This window comes from Parus major, chromosome 12, assembly GCF_001522545.3.
Source record: "Parus major isolate Abel chromosome 12, Parus_major1.1, whole genome shotgun sequence".
NCBI lineage: Eukaryota > Metazoa > Chordata > Aves > Passeriformes > Paridae > Parus > Parus major.
The window spans coordinates 15,562,828-15,584,104 of record NC_031781.1 but is presented as its reverse complement, the minus strand read 5'-3'; the positions used below and the strand labels follow the sequence as shown (position 1 = coordinate 15,584,104).

The window sequence follows — 21,277 nt, the reverse complement described above, 5'->3', positions numbered from 1 at the left end:
TAGGGACATCAGTGACCTGTGTCATGACAGGATCATCAGTGATCTGTGTCGTGACAGGGACATCAATCGTGATAGGGACATCAGTGACCTGTGTCGTGACAGGATCATCACTCACCTGTGTAGTGACAGGGACATAAGTCACCTATATTCCGACAGGGACATCAGTTTGACAGGGACATAAGTGACCTGTATCCCGACAGGGACATCAGTCACCTGTGTTGTGACAGGGACATCACTCAGGGATGTCACCCCAGGCCATGGGACAACATCAGCGCACAGTCAGGGATGGTTTGGGCTGGAAGGGACCCTAAAGCCCATCCCATCCCACCCCCTGTCATGGCCAGGGACACCTCCCACTATCCCAGGGTACTCCAAGTCCAGTCCAACCTGGTCTTGGACACTTCCAGAGATGGGCCAGGGATGCTTCCCTGGGCAGCTTGTCCTTACCATCAAAGGGAAAAACTTTTATATAACATCTAATATAAATCTCTCCTCTTTTCATTTAAAACTATTCTCCTTTGTCATGTCAATACCTGCCTGTGTAAAAAGTTGTTCCTCCTCTTTTTTATATGTCCCCATCAAGTGCTGTCACTGAATATTTACCCTGTGTATAGTGATTTAGCCCCAAAATGGGGCTCTGGGTTGGTCAGCCAGTGTGCAGGTGTTTGCTTGGCTCTCTCTTTTGTCTCTAGTTCCCCTCAAACAGCAGCAGTTTTCAAATACACACAGTGACCTGACCAGATCTTTTCCCCCCTCTGATAAGAAATGTCAGATATTTTCCCTTTGTCCTTTATTCAGTATAAGAAAAGAGTTTGTCCAGGCTGACAGTGGGGTTAAAGTCAGGCTGGTAAATCCCCTGAACAGTACATGGCCTCCAGATCTCTTTCCTCCTCACCCCTTGCTTTACAGAAGAGGAGTCTTTAAGAGATGCACAGTTGTATTTTAAATGAAGAATTATTTAGAATGGAGAATTAAGGCCTTTTAAATATTTAATGAAAGGAGGTTTTCTAAATTATTTAATAGCTTATTATAAAAGATGGCACAAAATGGTTTGGTAATTTATACTTTGCAGAAAGTAGCTGTAAAAAGCATTTTACAACATGTAAATATTGGTAGGAAATGCACCTAATTTAAAATGTTATCTTGTTCCATCTGTCAAAAGGAATTATACAGTGCCTATACAGTTTTCAAATAACTTTGGACCTTTATTGCTTGTGTTGAAAAACTTCCCTGACACAAGGAAATGCTGTTTATACCCATTTTACCTGAGTGCAGAGGCACAGACTGTGCTGGGACCGAGGTGCAGCAGAGCTGCCCATTGCAATTCCCTCCAGATCCCAGAACCCACAATCTCCATTTGCCCTAAATACTGCCCCAGGGGAGTGGTGTAGCCTCTGGGGGTCTCCTGTGGAAAGCAGGAGTTGCTCATGGTCAGTCCATGCATAAATACTGGAAATGGAGCCCTTCCCTTCTCCCATTCCCTCTTCCTTCTTTTCTGTATCTTTTCTGGAGGTGGAGTTCAGCTGCTCACTGGCCAGAGCTCATTGGATAAAAATAAACAAGCAGCTCTGTTTCCCAAAGTAATGTGTCACCCTGGGACAAGACAGGGACCAGCAGTTAAACCCACTGTTCACAAAACACACACAAAGCACACTTTTACTATGAAAATCCTGAAATTCCTTTTACAGTTATTAACTAAGTGAGCCTCTTTTTTCTGTTCTGATCTGTCTCCTTTATTGACATAAACCAGCCAAAGCTGGTTTCAGGAGTTTGCCTTCATCTCCCCTAATACAAGTCTATTTTTAAAAGAAATATCACTGCCTGGAAGGCATCAGAAAACCTGGAGATATGCAGGTGGATGTATCATCTGTCGCTTTCTCTGCATCCACTTAATTAGAATGAGTTGGACAAATCAATACTCCCTTGCCTTTTACCAGTGTTTAACATGAGTTTACAGAACAGGTTACACTGATGTTTGGATTCACCTGTAGATGCATCTGCATGGGACTTTATTTTCCTCTCTAATAAAAATTATGGAACAGATAAGCACTAAAACCCAAGTTAGTGTATTGCAGTATCGATTTCTACAAGAGCACTGTAAGAATATATTTATCTACCTGTCCTATTATGAAATGGGTAAAAATGTACCACATAACTATTTCAGTCAGTCAATGTTATATTGAAAATCCTGTTTGTTTGCTTCTTCTTAATAGGTCTTTTGAGGCACACTGTTGTTTTATTTTTATTTTTTATTTCATGTGTATTTGTGGAAGAAAGGATTAATACAGGATGGTTGTGCTTTTTCTGAAGACAGCTCTTTGCCTATGTTTTGTTTGGATTTCCACTGCTCATTTGATAGAACTGCTGATTTTGGCTCACCCTGGAGCTCCACCTTGGAAAGGAAAGAGAGTAAAATGTGATTAATTATAGATTGCTGGCCTGGCACCTCTTTAATTCCAGCAATTACTCTATTTTCTCATGGCATTCTGAATTAAAAGGAGCTGTTAAGGCCAGGTTGGATGGGGCTTCGAGCAACCTGGTGCAGTGGAAGGTGTCCTTGCCCATGGTTTGGACCAAGATGAGCTTTAAGGTCCCTTCCAACCTGTGATTGGAAGGTTCTGTGAGCCTGTGAGCCTGTTGAGCCAGGGGTCTTCCTGCCCTGAGCTGCTGAAAAGTGTCTTTCTCTGTGGTTTTGTGACCCCAGACGTGCTCTGCCCTCCAATGCGGTGCTGTAATTCTGTGTTTCTCAAAAGCAAATTTCTAATTGATCAAAGGAGGAGTGAAATGAAAAGAATGGTGGATGAGAAAAGGTTATTGTGATCGCTGTGTAGATGAAGACCACATTATTATTACTTTCACAAATTGCTCTGTGTCACGTTTTCAACAGCAGAAGGTCAAGTTGTGCCCAGGGATGGAAGTGAGAGAACAAATACAAACAACAAAAGCAAAGAGGTCTGAATGTCTATAAAATGGTGTGTTTGAGCTCCTTGTTCTGCAGCAGGTGTGCCAGTGCTGCTGTGAAAGTGTTTCCATGTGGAGATTCCAAGGTGTAACTCCTGGGTGTGGGTGTGCTGGGCGTGAGAGGCGATGCTGGAAGTGAGGAGAGGCAGCAGGGTCAGGGGGTGCATCATCCCAGACACACTCCTGTGGATGTGACCCTCTGCTGCTCAGACAGGCTCCAGGGCCAAATCTTTATGAAGACAATGACAGATTTCCCCCATTATCTTTAATAATGTCTGCTTCAAACTGTTGGAGGCTTCTTGGAGCCATGTGGAAATGTGTTTGCACTGTTGTGCAGTCTTGCACCTTAGAGCTTTCCCAGCAGCTGGGTGGTGAGAGGGCATGAGGTGCTGATGCCCCAGTGAGCTGCACACACTCTGTTTGCAGCCCCTGCTACAGCAAACTCTGCCTTTGGTTAATGTAGTGATACCTCAGAACTGCCTCACCACAGCTTCTCTGTGCTCTCAAAAGAAAACAACAGTACAGCTGCTGCCTTCTGCCCAGCATTGCACTGTAGATGGCACTGTGAAACTAAGATTTGGGTAACAAAGATGTATTTTACAGCACCTTTCCAGACGTTAATTGCAGTGTAATGTGGCTTTCTTTCTAGGTCCCCGAAGTGAAGGAAGAAATTCTGAGATGCAGAAAGGCTTATTTGTTGCCGCAAATGGGAATCTGGAATAACTATGAAAAACACACTGAAATAATTGTGTTTGACTGGAACAAAATTCTTGCAAAGTCCCCAAGGTAAGAGCACTTTTTATCTTTCAAATGACACTGAAGATTCACTGTTCTGGTTAGCAACAATATCCACTTGAATCCAATAGAGAATGAAGGCTTGACATTTCTGAAAGCGGCAGCCCACTGACGCTGAAGGGCTCAGCACCCCTTGCTGCATCTGTCTGCCAAATATCATTTTTCCTCTGTCTTTTCAAAGGTCCTCTTGTATTTCTTTACATTAGCAGGCTGAAACTTGTGTCCTGTCTCCCTGCAAGGCAGACTAAAGTCTGCAGCTGTGTCATTTGGATGGTACTGGATGCTTTTAGCAGCCTTTCAGTTTGGGTATGACCAAGTGGATGTTTTGTAGTGATACACTCATTCCTGGACTCAAACATTCTTACACTGGGGTAAGGTTATCCTGTTAACCTGATGAGCCCTGCTTTCACATTCCTTGTTTAATGTCTCAAAAGAGTCAAACTTAACTGGGGAAAACTTTTGAGAATAGGTCAGTAGCTGGCCATTTCCACTGGGACCAGTTTTGCTGCTGCACTGGGAATGTTGGGAACACCTGGGTCCATTTAAGTGCTGGAACAGCAGCTGTTGAGCATAGGGTGCATGATTTGGGACCTGTCCATCATCACACCTGTCCCTTCCAACCAGAAATGGCACGTTCAGAATGCCTGAGCTGTGGCATTGAATTCCACAGGCTGAATCCAGGAAACCTGGAGGAAGGTTTCTGTCCTCATGGTGATGTGTCAGAGTAACCCCAGAGCTGGGCATCCACTGATACTTGGATCAGATCTGGGTGTTTGCATTTAGAGCAACAGGAGGATGGGACTGGAAGCTGAGCAGATGATGACACCAGTGATAACTGGTGCCTGAGCTGTAATCTGTGTGTTTCTCACAGAGAGACCAAGGAAATGAAGGTTAAATTCAGCTCTCTCCTGGGGAAAAAAAAAAAAAAAAAAAAAAGAGTTTCAGTCACCTGGGAAAGATTTGTAGGACCAAAAGATGAAATGGTAGACTGATTTCAGAACTTACCAGGCTAATACTGGATCAACAGCAATAGTGACATTTATGCTGGTTTCACAGTCTCAGTCCCATTAGCTGCAGTGACATTATGTGGTTCAGCTGCTTGCAGGAGGTGAATTAGGTTCAGTTGCTCTAAATTAGTCTGGGAGTGCTCCAGAAGAGGGTACTCATAGGGTAGGTAGGGAGCAGTGATGTCTTTATCTTCTGGGCCTGATTCATGCTCACAGAAATCTCCTATATACAGTTGTAAAAGGCCATCAGGGTGTTTGTTCCTGTGTTTGAAGTGGCAACATATTTGGCTCAAAACAGAGCATCTTCTTAAAGACAGAAAAGGTACCATTTTGCCAAATCAGTGCTTAAAATGTGGCTTCTTTGCATGTAATTTTAATTCCCTGAAATCTGTAGACATGATGAGCTGGTTTTCTTTTTTTTTTTTTTTTACAATATTCGTGTAATTAAAAAAAAATTAAAAAAAGCCAAAACTTGTAGGCTGAAGGTGCTGGGGTTTGCACTGATGGATTTCTTTCTGAAGTGTAAACTTGTATTTATTGCTAAAATATATTTATATGCAGCAAGCCTCTGGTTTCTTAACTTTTGATATTAATAAGTAAATTTTTTATTTGTTTGGGCATTATCAACATTTACAATTAGAGGAAAAAAAATATGGTTTTGCAAAGCGTGAGAACAGAAATTGTGCAAGCAATTTTAAATGAGAAAACATGGCCCCTGTTTTAGTTTCATTGGTAGATGCTTATCAAATTTAAGCATCCAAGTGTGTCACCTGGTTATGACAGTAGAGTTGTTGCTTGGGATTTCTTTTTATAAACTTGTCTCTTCATTACTAAAACATTGGATTAGCTGAATAATCTTAGGTATTTTCAAGATCCACAGATAATTTTTTTAGAAAAGACTTGGAGGACTCAGAACTGGAACCTGCAGAGGGAAAATAATTCCCAAAGGACCTTTTGGTGCAAATAAATTTGTGATAGGTTTGCCCAAATCCCAGCATGCTGATTAACTGCAGACTAACGTCACTGCCATGAAAACAGTATTTGGTTCAATTTATGCAAATCTATAAATTGCCTTTAATTAATTTGATGTATTCCTGCTTGCAGAATTTGCTGAAAGTGTGGAATATGGTATCTAAGGGTTCAACTACATAACACCCATTTATGTACCATGCAAGCAATAAATCATCATAACTGAGTTTAAAAAGATGATTAGATTCCCTTTCTATGTGATGAATGGCATAACACAAGCTATTGAGGGATTTAATTGTAGATATTTGCAGAAAAATTAGGGAGTATTTGGGATCTTAGCTCTGAGAATAACATGAATAAGATTAGCAACACCTTCTTCAGAGCAAATGTTTTCTGAAATGCAGTTTCCAGCACCCTGGCAGAGAAGTGAGTCCTTGCATGTTTGACTGAGGTGCTGCTTTGTGAGTGTTTTCCCCTCAGCAAAGAGGCTGATCTCCAGGAAATCTCCCAAATATTGTGTGTTTGGGCAGCACAACTCATAAATATTGTATGTTTAAATTTGAGAGTGGCAGGATTTTAATAAAAGACAAAAGAACCCATCCCTATGAATCTCAGATTTATGGAACTGTATTGCACTCAATAATGTGTTATTATAAACATGTGTTTGTGGGTAATGTGATGTGTGCTAGACATTGCTTCTAATTATAGAATGTCCTTAACAAAGAATTGATCCCAACCAAATAATGAATATGATTTTGTGAGTGTTGCCTTGCAATAAGCCACATTAGTTATTCTTCAGCGTCCTTTCAGCTGTTCCTTCCCCGCATCATTTTTATGTTATTCCCTACTCGCATTGTTCTTTCACTCAACTGCTTCCTTTTCTGCCTCCAGGATGAGATTCTGTGCCAAATCAATGCTTCTGTCTGACTGGCTCTTTCTGGTCTATGTGTTAATGGTCTGCTGTAAATTGTTGTCCGCCTCTAGTCACCATCCCCGGGGGCACACAGGTAGGAGCTTTTAAACTCATTATGTGCTACTGAGACCAATTAATACCACTTGCAGCATGTTAGAGCCCACTTTCTAGCAATGGATAATTGATGAGGCTGTTGACAGCATGTTGTAATCAGTGAAATAGGTTAAAAATACACCACCACCAAGGAAAAAAAAGAGTTATTGTAAATTTACATGGCTTTTCTCTAGTTATTTATGTACTGAAGCTTGCCAGGAGCTTTTTGGAGTGACTTCATGACTGCTTGGACTTTGGGATTTGTTTGTGTCATTTTGCTTTATCCTTATCCAAAGACCTTCTGAGATGTATTTTTACCTTCACCCTCTTAATCCTGTCGTTATCAACTGACTTTACAGTGGTATCACTTGCTCTGGTGGGCAATAAATCGAAGCCCTCAGACTCATGTTAGCCAGCTCTTTCACTGACACAAATTCTGACCTGTGCTGAGATCAGCCTGTGACACTCTCCTTTTCCTAACTGGCGTAGTGAGGAAAACAAAGATCTTGCATTTAAGGGGATGCACTATTGTAGTAGGGAAATACCTACCAGGCATGATGTGTTACCATATTATAAACGTCAGAAAAAGCTTAGAACAAGCTGGATTGACTTCCAGACTGGATTTTTGTAGCAACATCTCTGGTAGGATCATGCAGCCATCAGCTTGAAAGCAGAAAGAGATGAAGATGCACCAGTGCTAATGGAAAGGTGTCTGTCCTAAATAAAATGGGATAGCTGTGCTAAGACTGTGCCACCTTCAATCCCTCTAGGGAGAAAGGTGAGATAACAAAATATCCTGTCAGTGCTGCTTTTCAGGAGAGATCAAAACTCTGGCTGCAAACTGCACTCTGGGTCTGTGTTCTCAGCACCATGGTCAGCTTCTTGCTGGCTTGAGGATTTCTGCAAGTTTAACTCTTTGTGATGTGGCCCTGTTCTTAAATTAGGTGTAAATCCTCAAATCCACGTGCAATGTTCTTAGCTCTGAGCCAGACTCTTGTGGGTCCAGGTCTAATGTTAGCATCCATTCCCCTCAGGGCTGGGAAGTGAGGATGCATCTGGTAGAGGCTCCATCCTCCAGAAGAGACAAACTATTGATCTCTTTCCTGGCTGCTTCCAGTGGTTGTCTAGGTAGGAGCTGGAGGCTCCTCCTGTGCTCACCAAAATATCTTCAGAGCTGGCAAGCAGGACTGACTGACCTGCACGTAGCTGCTGTGTCTCTGAGAGCTGCAAAACCTCATCCTTGCCTTTCCCCATCACCAGTTCTGTTTCCCTGGCTGTGCAATGCTCATGTTTGCTATAAAATACAGCCACAGTTGATGGAGAGTAACTGCACTGTGAGGCAGATCCAAAGGAGTGCTTCCAGTGCATGCAGTGGTGGGGGATGACCCATATTTGTTCTGGGAATTAGTTGTATCCCTTTCATGAAGAAGTGGGGTCTATGCACAATCACAGATTAATTGCAGAGCATCTCAGAGCTGACTGCAGAAAAACCTGGAGAAGAGCCTTCTGCAGCTTTTGTCATTTGGGGAGCAGCCTTGTCAGAAGAAATGTTATTTTTGTCCTTTCAAGATGTGCTTTGCCTGTGCACCTAAGGGAAATACCTGTAATAAGACAGCAGTGATCTTGTGTTGTGGCCTTGCATGATGAGCACAGTGCATTATGTAAACCAAGACAAAATTTTTTGCATAAAATTTCAGAATGCTGGAGACCATACCTTAAATTAACACCAGGAGCTCCTTCCACCCTATCAAAGAGGTACCACAAACACAGTCATGTTGCTTGACTTTTAAGCATATTTGTGTGCTGTGATTTCTCTGGTGAGCTAAGAGAAGGTTCAGCTCCTCATCAATAGCTTGGCCCAGCTCTGGAGCTGTTTTTCAAATGGACAATGCCCTTGGGTTTCAATGCCCTTGAAGCTGGAGCCTACATGCAGCTTTTTAGACTGTGGTGTCCTGTTCTTCCCCAAATGTGAGTTTCCCTCCTTTGTACATTGAAGTGTCCCCCATCCCACTTGGGTTCCATGTGGTAGATGAAGCAGTGATGCCATTTTTGATTCTCCAGCTCCCTACATCTGATTCCTGGCACTGTAGAGGATATAGAAGGTTTAGGGGTCTGTCCTCAAAGGACCTGTGTTTCCCAGCCTCATCTCATCCTTGCTGCTTGACACAACACATAGATTGACCTTCTAATGGATAATCAAATCTCTGATGGAATCTATTATGTGAGCAAGGTGCTGCCTTGTTCATCAGGAAAGCAAATAATTCAGAGCTTTTAGCAGAGCCAGTTTTGTGGAAAGCAAATAATTAGCCTCATTTATTTCATACAAATTAGCATGTTCTTGGATAGCAATTGAGATAAAATTTTTGCAGTCAATAGGCAGCATTTACATTTTGCAAAGTAAAATGTCCTGAAGCACATTAGAGGAATGACTCCAAGCTTTGGGTTCAGCAAAGGCTTTGTCCTTTAGGTCCAGCAGCTGTCACCTGACAGGTACCTGCTGAGCTGGGAGGCATGAGGTGCCCAGCCTGGGATGCTTTGAGAGGAGCTGCTTTTTCAGAGCAGGTTGTGTCTGCTCCTGACAAATCAGTGTGTTTCCAGTGATTTGCTTGACATCATCAGCATCTTTAAATGAGTGTGTGCTTGCTACAGCTAAGCAACCTTGGTAACTAAGAGCAGACAAGAGAATTTAAGATGAAAAGTGGGAATTGACTTTTTCTTTCCAAAATATTGCCATTTTATTAAGGAGCCCAATCTGGGAAAAGACAATTATTGACCTAGGTCATGTTAGATGGTGCCTGAAAAAAATGACATTTGACAGCTGTCTGCCCTATTCAGGCAGGGACAGAGACTGGATCTTATGGACCCAATAACCATCCTGAATAGCTCCTGAAAAGTGGGAGAGAATGGCATTGAACAATCTCTCTTACAATGGAAGCCTCTACACTGTAATGAAGTGTAAGACAGACCTGGTCCTTTCTTCTGCTCTCTGAAATATTCACCACCATCAAATACCTGTCAGGGGAGAGCTGTTCAGTCCTGCAAGCCAGTCCTGCCCTTGCCTTGGAGCAGTTTGGGTCTTGAATCCAGCTTGGAGGCCACAGCCTGTTTTTCCTTGGAACACTGCAATTGTCCTGAATGACAGAGTCAAAAGGCAGAGGAGAAATTTCCCTTCTCATCACCATTAGAGCATTGAAGATGCTGCTTGTGCAGATTATTTTAGCAGCCTTCTTGTATATCTGTGTGGAGAAGAAACATGAGAATGTTCATCTGACTTTGTTGCTGTGAATTCCCTTCTGGAGAATTTCCCTTTTGCCCTGACTATAACTAAGGGAACCATAAGCACCAATTTTACTTCATTTTATTTTTTCTTTTTTTAAAACCAGGCAGTATTTCAGGCTCTTGAGTACCTAATACCATGATCAATTCCATGCTGTGTTGGATGAAGCAACATACATTCGGTAGCAGAAAAGATTTGTTTCCACCTCTCTGCTCCAAGTCACAAATGAAGAAGAATTGAAAAGACATTTTGTCAGGTCAGCTGGTGTGAGGGCTGGCCCTGCAGACCCTGAGCTGGCACAGTTTCTGCCATGAGTTACTGCTGCATCTTGGCTTTTTGGAGACTCTTTTATGTGACCACGCTCACCTGAAATGTTTCCAGCTCTGCTGGAGGGCCTAAATTTTCGGGCAGAATGTTCCACATCAACTGCAGTTTTCCACAACTTTCAGGACTTCCTTTCTCTGCTTTCAGGGCTTTTGGACAGACTCTGTCCCCACTGGAGTCAGAGGAGAAATTCTGAAAGAGCTGAAAAATGCAGCTTTGTATGAGAAATATTGCTGTTTTCAAGAAAACAGGGGAAAACCCATGCTGCCTGTTCTTCTCTTATTTTGGGGTTGGAGCATCCTTTTTCCTGGCAGTGCTTTTGGGCAGCTGTGAGATGGATTCCCGTTTCCACCAGAGGGCCCTGCAAGGCTGTGGAAGGGGATCTGACACTCAGCCACCCAGCTTCCCCCTGATTTAAATCCCAACTCCACGTTTTGCTAACTTGAATTATGAGCCCTTTGTATTTCCACGGGTCAGACATGGTTACTGCACAATAAGCTTTAGCCCTTCTATTTAACTCCTTTTATGTCTTAATGTTTTATTCAGTGTGCTATTTATGTGGTTTATTGCCCAGCTTCTAAATATAGGGTGGCTACAATATACAACCCTGACTGTAATCTCTTCAAGTAATAAGGTAGGGAAGGCAATTCACTTGAGAAATAGGTTCCCTTTAAGACAAAAAGGAGCAGAATTCTCTGTGTGAAGTTTGCTGGTATACTCATTTTTGAGGAGGGAAAAAAAAGCATAAGAAATATTTTTCTTTTTTAATTTCTTCCTTAAATAAAAATGAGACCTTTTAATATATGTGACAGACTTTGACAATGGCTTTAAATTAGATGCATAGCTATGGTACCAGTAAGTAACAATTCAGTGTTGGTTTATTATTTTTTAGGGTAAAATGTAGCTTCTGGTGTCATTTTTCCAAGAATGTACACTTTAACTGCACGGAATGTGATAGCATGTGAAAAGATTGGTGTATTCCTGGGAGCTGAGGGGTGGGAGGGGGAGAATTACAGACAAACTGGTAAATGTGCAGGTTTAGGTATCAAATGTCATTGTATCAAAAGTGGGAGGGAGGAATTCTGTAATAAAAAGAAGACAGAATCTCATTTAATACAAATGGCCAGGCCAAGTGTGTCAAACTGTGGAGCAGGAGGCTGATACCAAGCTCTTTCCTGCAGCACCAAAGTGACCTTATTTTAAAGCCATTGGGGAAAGCTTGTGAAAATATTGTCTTTATTTTATTCATTTTACATTGACAGCATCATTTGTTTTTACATGGCTGCTGCCTGCCTTAAAGATAATCTTTATATTCCATTGACCAAAGCTCTAAGCAGGAAAGCTTTCTTTACTCTGTGTCTTTTCTTTTACATCTACTTCTCCCAAACTTAGATCTGATAACAGAAAAAAAGTATTACATTGCAAATGGATAGCCTTGTGCTAGTGTGAGAAATAAATGGTTGGATAAGCGTGAATCCACAAATAGAATGGAGAAGATCTTGTCCTTGGTGTTCACTTGAGAGAAGTGACACAACAGAAAGCAGCACGTGCTCTGTTCTGGGTTTACGTGGAGGTCAATACACTGAGTCCTTAGGAGGATGGATGCCAGAGTGATGAAGGCAAGAGATTGACATGTAAAGGACTTACATCGAGTTCCTTGCTCTGAAATGATTAAAAGACCTGCCTAAGATGAAGTCCTGACCCCACCGAAGTGGGAGGTTGTGATTCTTCTGTGATTTAGTTTCCAGCCCGCTCTGGATATGTCTCAGCAGAAAAGTTAAACTTCATAGTTATGATTTCACTAACACTTAAACCAGACATTGTCACAGAATTCACCATTTAGTGCTTGGCATATGACTGCTGTTTTGAAGGATGGGAACTGTTTTAGGGCCTGTTTTTCTGTTGATCACCACGTCTGTGCTCGCTGGCTGAGCTGTGCTGCCTTTCAGTTCCATTGGTTGTGACAGCAGTGCAGAGCCTGCCCCAAAAAAGTCCCATTTCACCATAATTGTAAGGCCTTTCATCCCAAATGAGTGTCTGCACAGGCTTGAATGCATGTCCCTGGAAATGGGGCAGTTTCTGGTGGTTTAGGCTGTCTGGTTTTGTCTGTGCTCCCTGATGAAGGGTGGCTCAGAGGCAGCCTAGGACAGGCTGACACTCCATGGTGGCTTTCATTTACCCACTTGGCTGTGGGTGGGTACAAAATACTCACCTTGTATTTAAGAGCAGGAAATCTGTTGTCATCCTTGGCTGTGGCATCAAACGTGGCCCAACTGCTCCACTCTGACTCCAAGAAGTGCCCAGCTCTGCTCTTGTGCCAAGCACAGTGTTCTCCCCTCCAGAGAGCTGCCCCATGACTTTAACTTTGAAAGTTTGTGGTGTTGATATGCCTGGTTTCAAGGACACATTTGAGCAAGCATTTCTTCTTGGAAACCAGTGAACATTTAATTAATAATGGAAGAACCTGGAGAAGGAATTTTTCTTTCTTTTTTTTTCCTTACTAACATTTAAGTGTTTTGTTGGCAGAGCACCTGGGGATTGCTGCTGGTAGCCCTTTGCTGCAGCTGTTTTTCAGTGTTTGGTGGCATTCTCGCATTCCTTCAGGAGAGTGACAACTGATAGCAGACAATGGATTCTAAATCAGGAGATTAAAGATGTCTTGTAGGCTTCAGCAGGGTAATCTCTCCTCGTCACACTGGAGATGGAAGCTACACCTGACATTCATTATCTTCCAGGGTGGCAATCTTTAACAATAACTCCAGAAGTGCCAGAAATTATGAGCGGGAAATTCTAGGATCAACAGTTCCATGGCTTAGTGTTAGGCCTTTATTTATTTATTATTCCCTTTATTTCCACCTATTGCTTTCCTTATGGATATCATCCACATGCCTTGCAGTCCATGAATGGTCTTTTGATTTATGTTGTTATTTTGAGAAATAATGACCAGGTAGGTGTGAGGCAAGATTTCTGTTAGCTTTATTTTCTGCTTGCATCCTCCTGATACCAGTTCTGTTTTATACTTGCACTTTCTTCAAGTAGCATCTTAAGATACAGTGAATATTCTGGAACAGGCAGATTTATTTTGATGTCTTTTTCTGCACAAACTATTGCAAATTAGCTGGAGTAGATCTATAAACATAGATCTAGGATCTATGTTTAGCAGACCTGGGTGTGTTAATAGCTGTTTGTAGGGTGTTGCATCACGTTGGCTGGTTTTGCCTGATAGCAAAAATGAAATTTAAAGTGATTGGAAACCAAAAATCTAAATGTACCAAGGTAGTCTTTTGTGTTAATTTTATTTTCAGATTGGGTGCAAAACCTTAAAGCATCTTTTGTGCTCTGGATATCCCTTCTTCTACAGCTTCCTTTCTTTTCTAAGGAGATTTCCTTCTGCATAACAGGAAGTAAGGCTGATCAAGAGCAGACTCTGACCTTGTTTGTGTCCTTGGGTTGTCTCTGAAAGGGACATAAAGTGTCTCCTGGCTTGCCATGTTGAGGAGATGCCCTTTTCAGAGGAGACCAAACAGGAAAATCTCAACACTGTGTGTCAGCACTGACACTTGTTACTTCTAAGTTTCCTCAGATTTGTCTTTAGAAAACATAATTTATTGAAAATATTAACACCAAATCAGAATATAACTTGAGAAAAGAGCATATGATGTCAGTTGAAATCTGTTGTCATCCTTGGCTGTGGCATCAAACGTAACTCACCCCAGCAACAAGAGTTGAGTCTGGCATGAACTGTGGCTGTGCTAATGATTTCTGTCCACTGAGTCCTTTCAGCAGATGCTGGTATTCCTCCAACTGGAAAAAATAAAGCAAAACAAAAAATAACCCCAACCAAAATGAAGTCAACTGAAATTTCTCATCTAAAAGAGCTGGAATGCAGAAAGAGATCCTTGCTGTTCTCTACATGCACCCTATTGGAAATTGGTACTGTTGTGTCATTGAGGGGAAAGAAATGTAGCTGATAATTTTATTTTCAGTGTTTCTAAATGGATATTGTTAAAAGGAAGTTTGCTCTTTGGGATTGTCACTTGCTTGGCTGGGTGTCCAACTCTGTTGTCTGTTTTTAGGAATGGCTGCTGACAATACAGTTTAATAATTTACTTGCATAGAGTTAATTTTTTAGCTTTTGTTCTTCTTCCAAGGTTTCAGAAATATGGAGACAATAGGATGGATTTTATTATCAGACCCATGTTTAATGGTGTTTGTTGTTTAAATGATATAAAAAAAAGCAATAGCTTGATGTTTCACTCTGAAATACTGTGACACATGGGCTACTTTTCTCTCCCCCCATTTTTAATATTTTATTTGGAAATACAAAAGGCCACACAACCTTGTGTTGACATTCTTTAGAAATGGAGTAAAATTGCTGCCCTCAGCAAAATGCAATTTACTGCAAGGGATGCCACAGTCCCCAGACAAGGAGCCAAGATAATTAGTCTGCAACTGACAAATAAGTCTGCTATGCTAATGTAATGAAACATCCTTTTATCAGACTGCATCACATGGTAGTTTGTGCCAAGCTAGAGACAAAAGAGAGTTTACTCTGAAAATACTTCCTCTTCTGGGGCAACAAATCTAATCCAGCAGTGACTGTGAAAGAATTTTCCTGACCCTTCCCCAGTATCAAGGGATTTGGATTGACTGAATTCTGGATCAAACCCAGAACCTGAGTAGGTTTTTTTGCAAAATCATTTCTATTTTTCTTTTGGTTGTAGCAAGAATGGCATCAAAGCAGCATTAAAAAGAACTATGGCTGCAGAAGGACCAGTTTATCAGAGAATAAAGGTGATTCAGCATTTTCTCTGTACCATCTCTCCAAAAAAAGAAATGTCTTTGCCCCAAATTCTGCAGCCTAAATAAGTGGTGATCTGCTGGGGGAACTCCTCTGGCAGCCAAATCAAAGCAATTGAAGGTGTTTGTCAGCAGCATGAACTGCTTTACAAAGGAAGTGTGATTATGAAGAGATGGGGGATAAAACACTTGTGTGCCTGGTGAACACTTCCATGTCTTGGGAGCCAACAGGTTAAAGGACAGAGCCAGGGGTCAGGTTTAGATTACCTTGCCTGGGACTTGGTGGCTGGGCTGTGATTTGTGCAAACAACCCCCTCAAATACCATCACTGCACTGTGCTGGCCAGCACAGGCACACACCTGTCAGAGCTGGCAAGGGGCTGGGGAGCTCCTTCCTGAACCTATTTCCAGCATTTCTCAGTCCAGTCTGTTAGCTGAGCTGGTCAAAAGGCACTGCAAAGAAAGGACATTTATTCTTATTTATTAGGTTTTGCTCACTATAATTTTTTTGTGAGATATGACATGACCTTTCAGTCTGAGATCTGTTAGATGATAAATATTATTAGCAGGGTCACTCCTTGACCAAGGGAAAGCTGCTTGTTGTGCAGTGATGAATTCAGTCAGGGGACAAGCCATGGAGAGATGTCTGGTTTGTGGCAGTCTCAGCAGATGGTTGCACTGAGTGGATATTGCTAATTGCCACTGATCTTATATTAGCATGGTGAGGAGAAACTGGTTTTCTACGTGGCTCTGGGGATGGGGAGAGAAGAAATGGGGTCCTAGAGTCTCAGGTGAGTGAGGTGAGAGCACAAGCATTGTGTGCCCATTGGCTGACCCTCGTTTCATGCAGTGTGAAGCACAGGGAGCACCTGTGTACCTGGAGCTGAGGGGCAGCAAGAACTGGCCTCCAGCAGAGAAGGGATCATCCACATCATAACACAGGCTAAATAAAACATGAAACAGAGTAATTCTGAATATAAAAAGGAATCACTATGAAAATCACAAAGTAATTCTGAATATAAAAAGGAATCACTATGAAAATCACAAGGATAAACACCATGCTTCAGTAAGAGTGTGTGTAAAAACAGCATCCAATTGCAAAGTGCTCTCTGGGGCAATGAGAGCTATTTAGTCTTTTTTACATAAATCTGATGAGTTAAGCTATCTGCTTTGTGAAAGGACTGCATGATAGAGTGAACAGGACGTGAGTCTTCAAGGAAGAAAAAAGGCAGAAATCCCTTTCAGTGCAGAGAGGATTTCATGATGTCATTGAACACTTGATAAGCCAATTGAAATTCAAAAAAATAGATTTAAATTCCAGAATGATGAAACGAGGGGGAGATAAATAGGTCTGCACTAATGATTACATAACCTCTTGACTAGAATCAAATAATATATTGTACATTTTCAGTTAAGTCTGAGGTCCTGCATCCAAATAAGTGCTAAAGTTTAAAAAGCACCTGAGAAGTAACACAGTAGGGATGTGCAAAGCTCAGCTTATTCTTCATGTTAGGTGCTGTGCAAGTCTTGTTTGTAGGGGTGTGTGAATTATCAGGACTTTAATGTTCCAATTAACTTTTTTAACAGGTCAGTGGGCTCACTGTGTTTTGGTACAGAGGCAAATCAGGGATACTTCTTTACTGACAAAACACAGCTATCCTAAATGAGTCCTCCTGAAATTAAGCACTCAGTCACTGGGTGTCTTGCTCAGACAGAGCTGGACTGAACATATGGCAGCAAATCAAGGCAGACACCCTTGCAGACTCCCTGTAAAAGCTGACTTGGTGACATGTACAGCCTGTAATTACAGGGCAGCCCTGGCTGTTGCCTGTGGCTCCAGTGGAGTGGTTTTTATAGCACTCAGGATTTTCTGGAGAGTGGAGGAGTTCTGGTTGTGCCCCTGCTTTTCTGGGAGGTTGACTGTACAGGGAGGACAACGTGTCAGGCTTTCCAACTGTTACAAAACCCCCAAGATAATCCAACCAGATGAAATGTGAATTATAATTCTCCCATTCTGTCAGCGGTGTAGTTGAATATCAGGTACTGGTAAGTGTTGCTTATGAGTCACAGTTCACCTGTGTCCCCCCATACACCAAAAATAAAGCATCATCCACTTCTTTGTTGACTGCTACACCACTGGAGAATTCTGTGTAGAGGGATTTAAAGATGGGTTAAATTAAAAGTGGACAAACAATCATTTTATGTTTCTTGTAGCAATTTTACAGGAAACACGAAGGTATAAGAAAATACTGACACTTGTTCCTCTGTCTCAGCAGCATCTCACATTCTCACAGAGCAGAGTACTGATTCTGCAGCTAAACTGCTCAGGAAAGCTTTGTCCTTTCCTCTTTCCTGGTCCCAAGTCAGCCCACTTTCCCTCTGCTTCCCTCCCACTCTCCTTGGTTTGGAGGAGTTTGTGCCATTGATGTCTTGCTGTGGAGTCCTATTAGCATCAGAAATTTATCTTCATAAATTTCCCTGTAGACGGTACCCTGACAATTTCAGTTGGCTTTAAATCGTTGTCACTGTCTCTGCTTCATCATCCACAAGTAATGATGTTGATAATGAAAATGTTATGCTATAATTTACAAGTTTTTAGCCCCTCTGTTATCTATGAGGAGATGATAAGTAGATAGCAGAATATCAAAGTCTCATTTTGCTCCACATATATTCTCCCAAGTACTGAAACAAGCCAGATACAGGCTTTTAAAGCTAGATTTAACAAGATATTTAGATACCTATCACAGCAGATTAGCAGCCACTAGGATCTTTCAAATGGGTTTATGCAAGGTGTGTGCTGAACTTCCATTTTAAGTGCAATGAAATTCTAGATCTGAAGACTTGGAATTTGTGCTGATGTGAGATAGATAGGATCCTGCACATTACAAAGCTCTGTGTCTCCATTCCTCTCTCAGCTCCAGCATCTTAAAGCAGCTCAGGAGCTGCAGGATGGAAGAGGATGGAGTCAATGGAGCGATTTCTCGGGCAGCGCCAGGAGCAAGTCCGGGCAGGAGGTGCCTCTTTTACCCTCGTGCAGAAGGAGCAGACTCTTACAGGGGCCTCTTTTTCAGCACCTGCTTTATTTTACTTTCTCTGCGAGCTTGAGCCGAGCTGGGCAAGGCCGGGGAGGTGCAGGAGGAGCATCCCTGTGCCCGTGGCTCTCTCTCCAGCTCTGCCTGCGCTGAGCCCCGCTGGATGGCAGCAGCTCCCCTTAGAGCGCATCCCCACAGCTGGCTTTCCATGGAATTTTCTCTCTGCTTAATCTTTTATTTGCCTCTGTGTATCCAGGAGAGGCACAGCTCAGTCTTTAGTTTCCTGGGTGTCCAAGAGCTGTGCTGCTGTGCAGATTTTCCAGGAGCAGGGAGAAGGGGACATGGCCCTGCTGTGGGTAGGACCAGCCCAACCTGCTGCTTGGCTGGCTGATCTTGGCCTGGGAAGGGAAATGAAATTGAGCCTGAGCATTTCCTTTCCAAGTTTTATTAGGCTGTATCAATAGCAATTAAAACAGGCAGGTATTTACTGCCTGATAGTGCTGACAAATAATTTAATTTCGCGCTGCTTAAAAAATGATCCTCATCTTAGCTGGGTTTGTAATTAGGTTTGACCTTGAGCAGACCCACAATCCTCATGTTAGTATCCTGCCATATCTGAATTTCTGAGTCTATTTAAAATGTAAATTATGTTTCTTAAAATTTGTAACAGCATCTTGTATAGCATCAAGATGTGTAGCATTTATAAATGTACATAATAACTAAATGTTTCATAACAAAATGTCATGATTTTATGCTTAGTGCTTGGACCTGCAATACTTTATATGTGTGCCAGTATTTAAATGAGATCTAGCTCAACTCCAAGGATAACAATTTATTAGGATGAAAGTGTGGGCAGTTCACCTCAGTGTCACTGCTGTATTTTTTAGCTATTTGTGTGCAGACTCTGTACTGTGACAGAAAAGAGATTTGTGCAGTTAAGGCTCTCTCTTCTACATGATAAAAGTCTCACAAAAGTTAAAATTCAAATGTTAGTAACATTTTGGGTATCTAAGTAGAGCCTCAACTTCAATCAACCAAATGGAGCCTTTTAATTTTTAGCATCTGGTCCCTTGCAACTAAATGTTGAGAGTCAATGCATATTTTAAAGTTGTTCTTGGCTAATTAGTAAATACTGTAGCTGACAGCAAGATATATTTTAGCAAGTATCAACTTAGAACTCTGGGGGTGGTTCAAAGTTTAAGAGAAAATACTTGTGTTTACTAGGGTGTGAATATGGCATTAAGTGGTTGCAATGATAGTGGTGTTTGTTGCAAGCAGGAAATATGAGATCAGAACAGATTATTTCCCTAGAACAGCAGGGCAATAAATGTTGAATTATTAACAGTAAATCCACAGCATTTCCTTTTGGATATGTAGAAGAGACTTAATCCCAGCCACAGGTCTTTATGATGGTTTCAGGCAAGAATATGGAGACAATGAAGTGAGGAAAATTGCTATATGGAAAAAAAAATGCAGGCTTGGAGGTGGTACAGGCTCGACCTCTGTTACAGCCCTTAATCTTGGAATGAAACAAGATTTTGGCAACTTGTTCACCTCCTTCTGAACTTGCTTGCAGATACAGTGGCACAAAACTCTTTCAAACTTATCAACACCAGCACTGGCTGAATGTATTATCTGATGCTGCACTATGGAAATTGGGGCTCTTTGATTTACATGACTCTCCCAGCTGTTGGATTTATCTGGTTGGCTTAAAAGCCTAAAGGAAAAATTACTTTGAAGGAGAATTTTTTAAAAATAAAGAGGTTCCCTTAGTTAGGGTTAATTGTGCCATCCAGGGAAGATATTTCATTAGCATTATTAATCTAGGTCTGTGCCTGGCCCTGTGGGAGAGTGCTGTGTATGCTCCAGGTGACAGAAGATGGAATATCCATGGAGAGGACAGAACAGCTCTAGCTGGCAGACACATAAAATAATTCAAATGAAACTGGGGAGTTTTAGGGGAGTTTGGAAGTTTTAAGGGCACAGCTTAGAAGTGTATTGGGAGTTGGTCCTGTACATTCATTATGAAATGGTGCAGTGTAATCAAGAGATGATTTATGCAGTGGTAACACTGGTGTAGACAGGCTGCTGTTAAGCTCATCCTGATGCTGGTGTCTTGTTCCCAATATTGGGATTGGCTACATTTGATAAGAACAATACTTGGTTTCTGTCCTAAGCAAGTTATTTCTTCTCTTTGGTTGGTTCCATTTCAATTTGCTCTTGTTTATTCTGATATTTGTCAATCCAACAGTCCAGCATGTTGTGAATTGATTAGGAAATGCTTCAGAGTAAATGGAACTGGGACAGCTGCAGAGAACAGGAGATTGCTGTGGTTTGCTGAGTTTAGTGAGACTCTATTTCACAGTGCTTTCCTAATGGGGAACCATGTGTGCACCTTGAATTTCAAACACTCCTTAGCCCTGAAGGACTGAAAGTTCTAAAGGACAGATGTTATTTTACAGTGACTCCCCAATTATTTTTGAGAGTGCTGGGCCAGCAGAGGTTTTTGTCAGTGCAGACCATGCCCCAAACACTGGGGTCCATCCCTCCCAGCACAACTTGTGCTGTTCTCAGGTGTGAGCATCCAATCACACTTGGGTTCCATTAAATTTTGATTATTAGATATTAACCCTTTGAGATATCATGAATTAGATATCATCCACTGGATTAAATATCATCCATTAGATATCATCAGCAAATGCTGAACAGGAAAAGGTCATTGCTTTCAGTGCTCCCTTAAGAGTCTTCTGAAAATCCCACCTGGAAAGTCTCTTATTAGTCACATTTGTTACATGAACAATGTTATTCCTCATCCTCAAATTACAGGGAAACATAAATAGTAGCTCACCTTTAATTTCTTTAATGTTGTTTTGTGTTCAGTGACAAAGTTATAAAATATGTTTAGCAGGATCCCATAAATAATTTCAAGCTGAGAACAGAATGATGGAAAGCAACTAGTTCACAAGATCATAGAACAGCAATGCTTTGTACTGCCAGGAAGGACTTACACCAGGTTGCTTGCAGAGTTGCTCTTTTGAACCTTGAAACCTGGAAGGTGTGTAATTTGAGAACTTTCATGGATTTCTTTATATAATAGTTCTAAGAAG

The 21,277-nt window shown here is 41.7% G+C and overlaps 1 protein-coding gene across 1 annotated transcript in view; it reads left to right on the top strand.

Moving 5' to 3' along the window:
- TAFA4 (TAFA chemokine like family member 4) overlaps window positions 1-21,277 on the top strand; it is a 68,046-nt gene that overhangs the window by 20,224 nt on the left and 26,545 nt on the right. Inside the window, exons 2-3 of the mRNA XM_033517562.1 lie at window positions 3,611-3,747; window positions 6,624-6,739. Coding sequence (XP_033373453.1) covers window positions 3,668-3,747; window positions 6,624-6,739 — 196 coding nt within the window. The 5' untranslated portion in view covers window positions 3,611-3,667. The remainder of the gene's footprint in view (window positions 1-3,610; window positions 3,748-6,623; window positions 6,740-21,277) is intronic.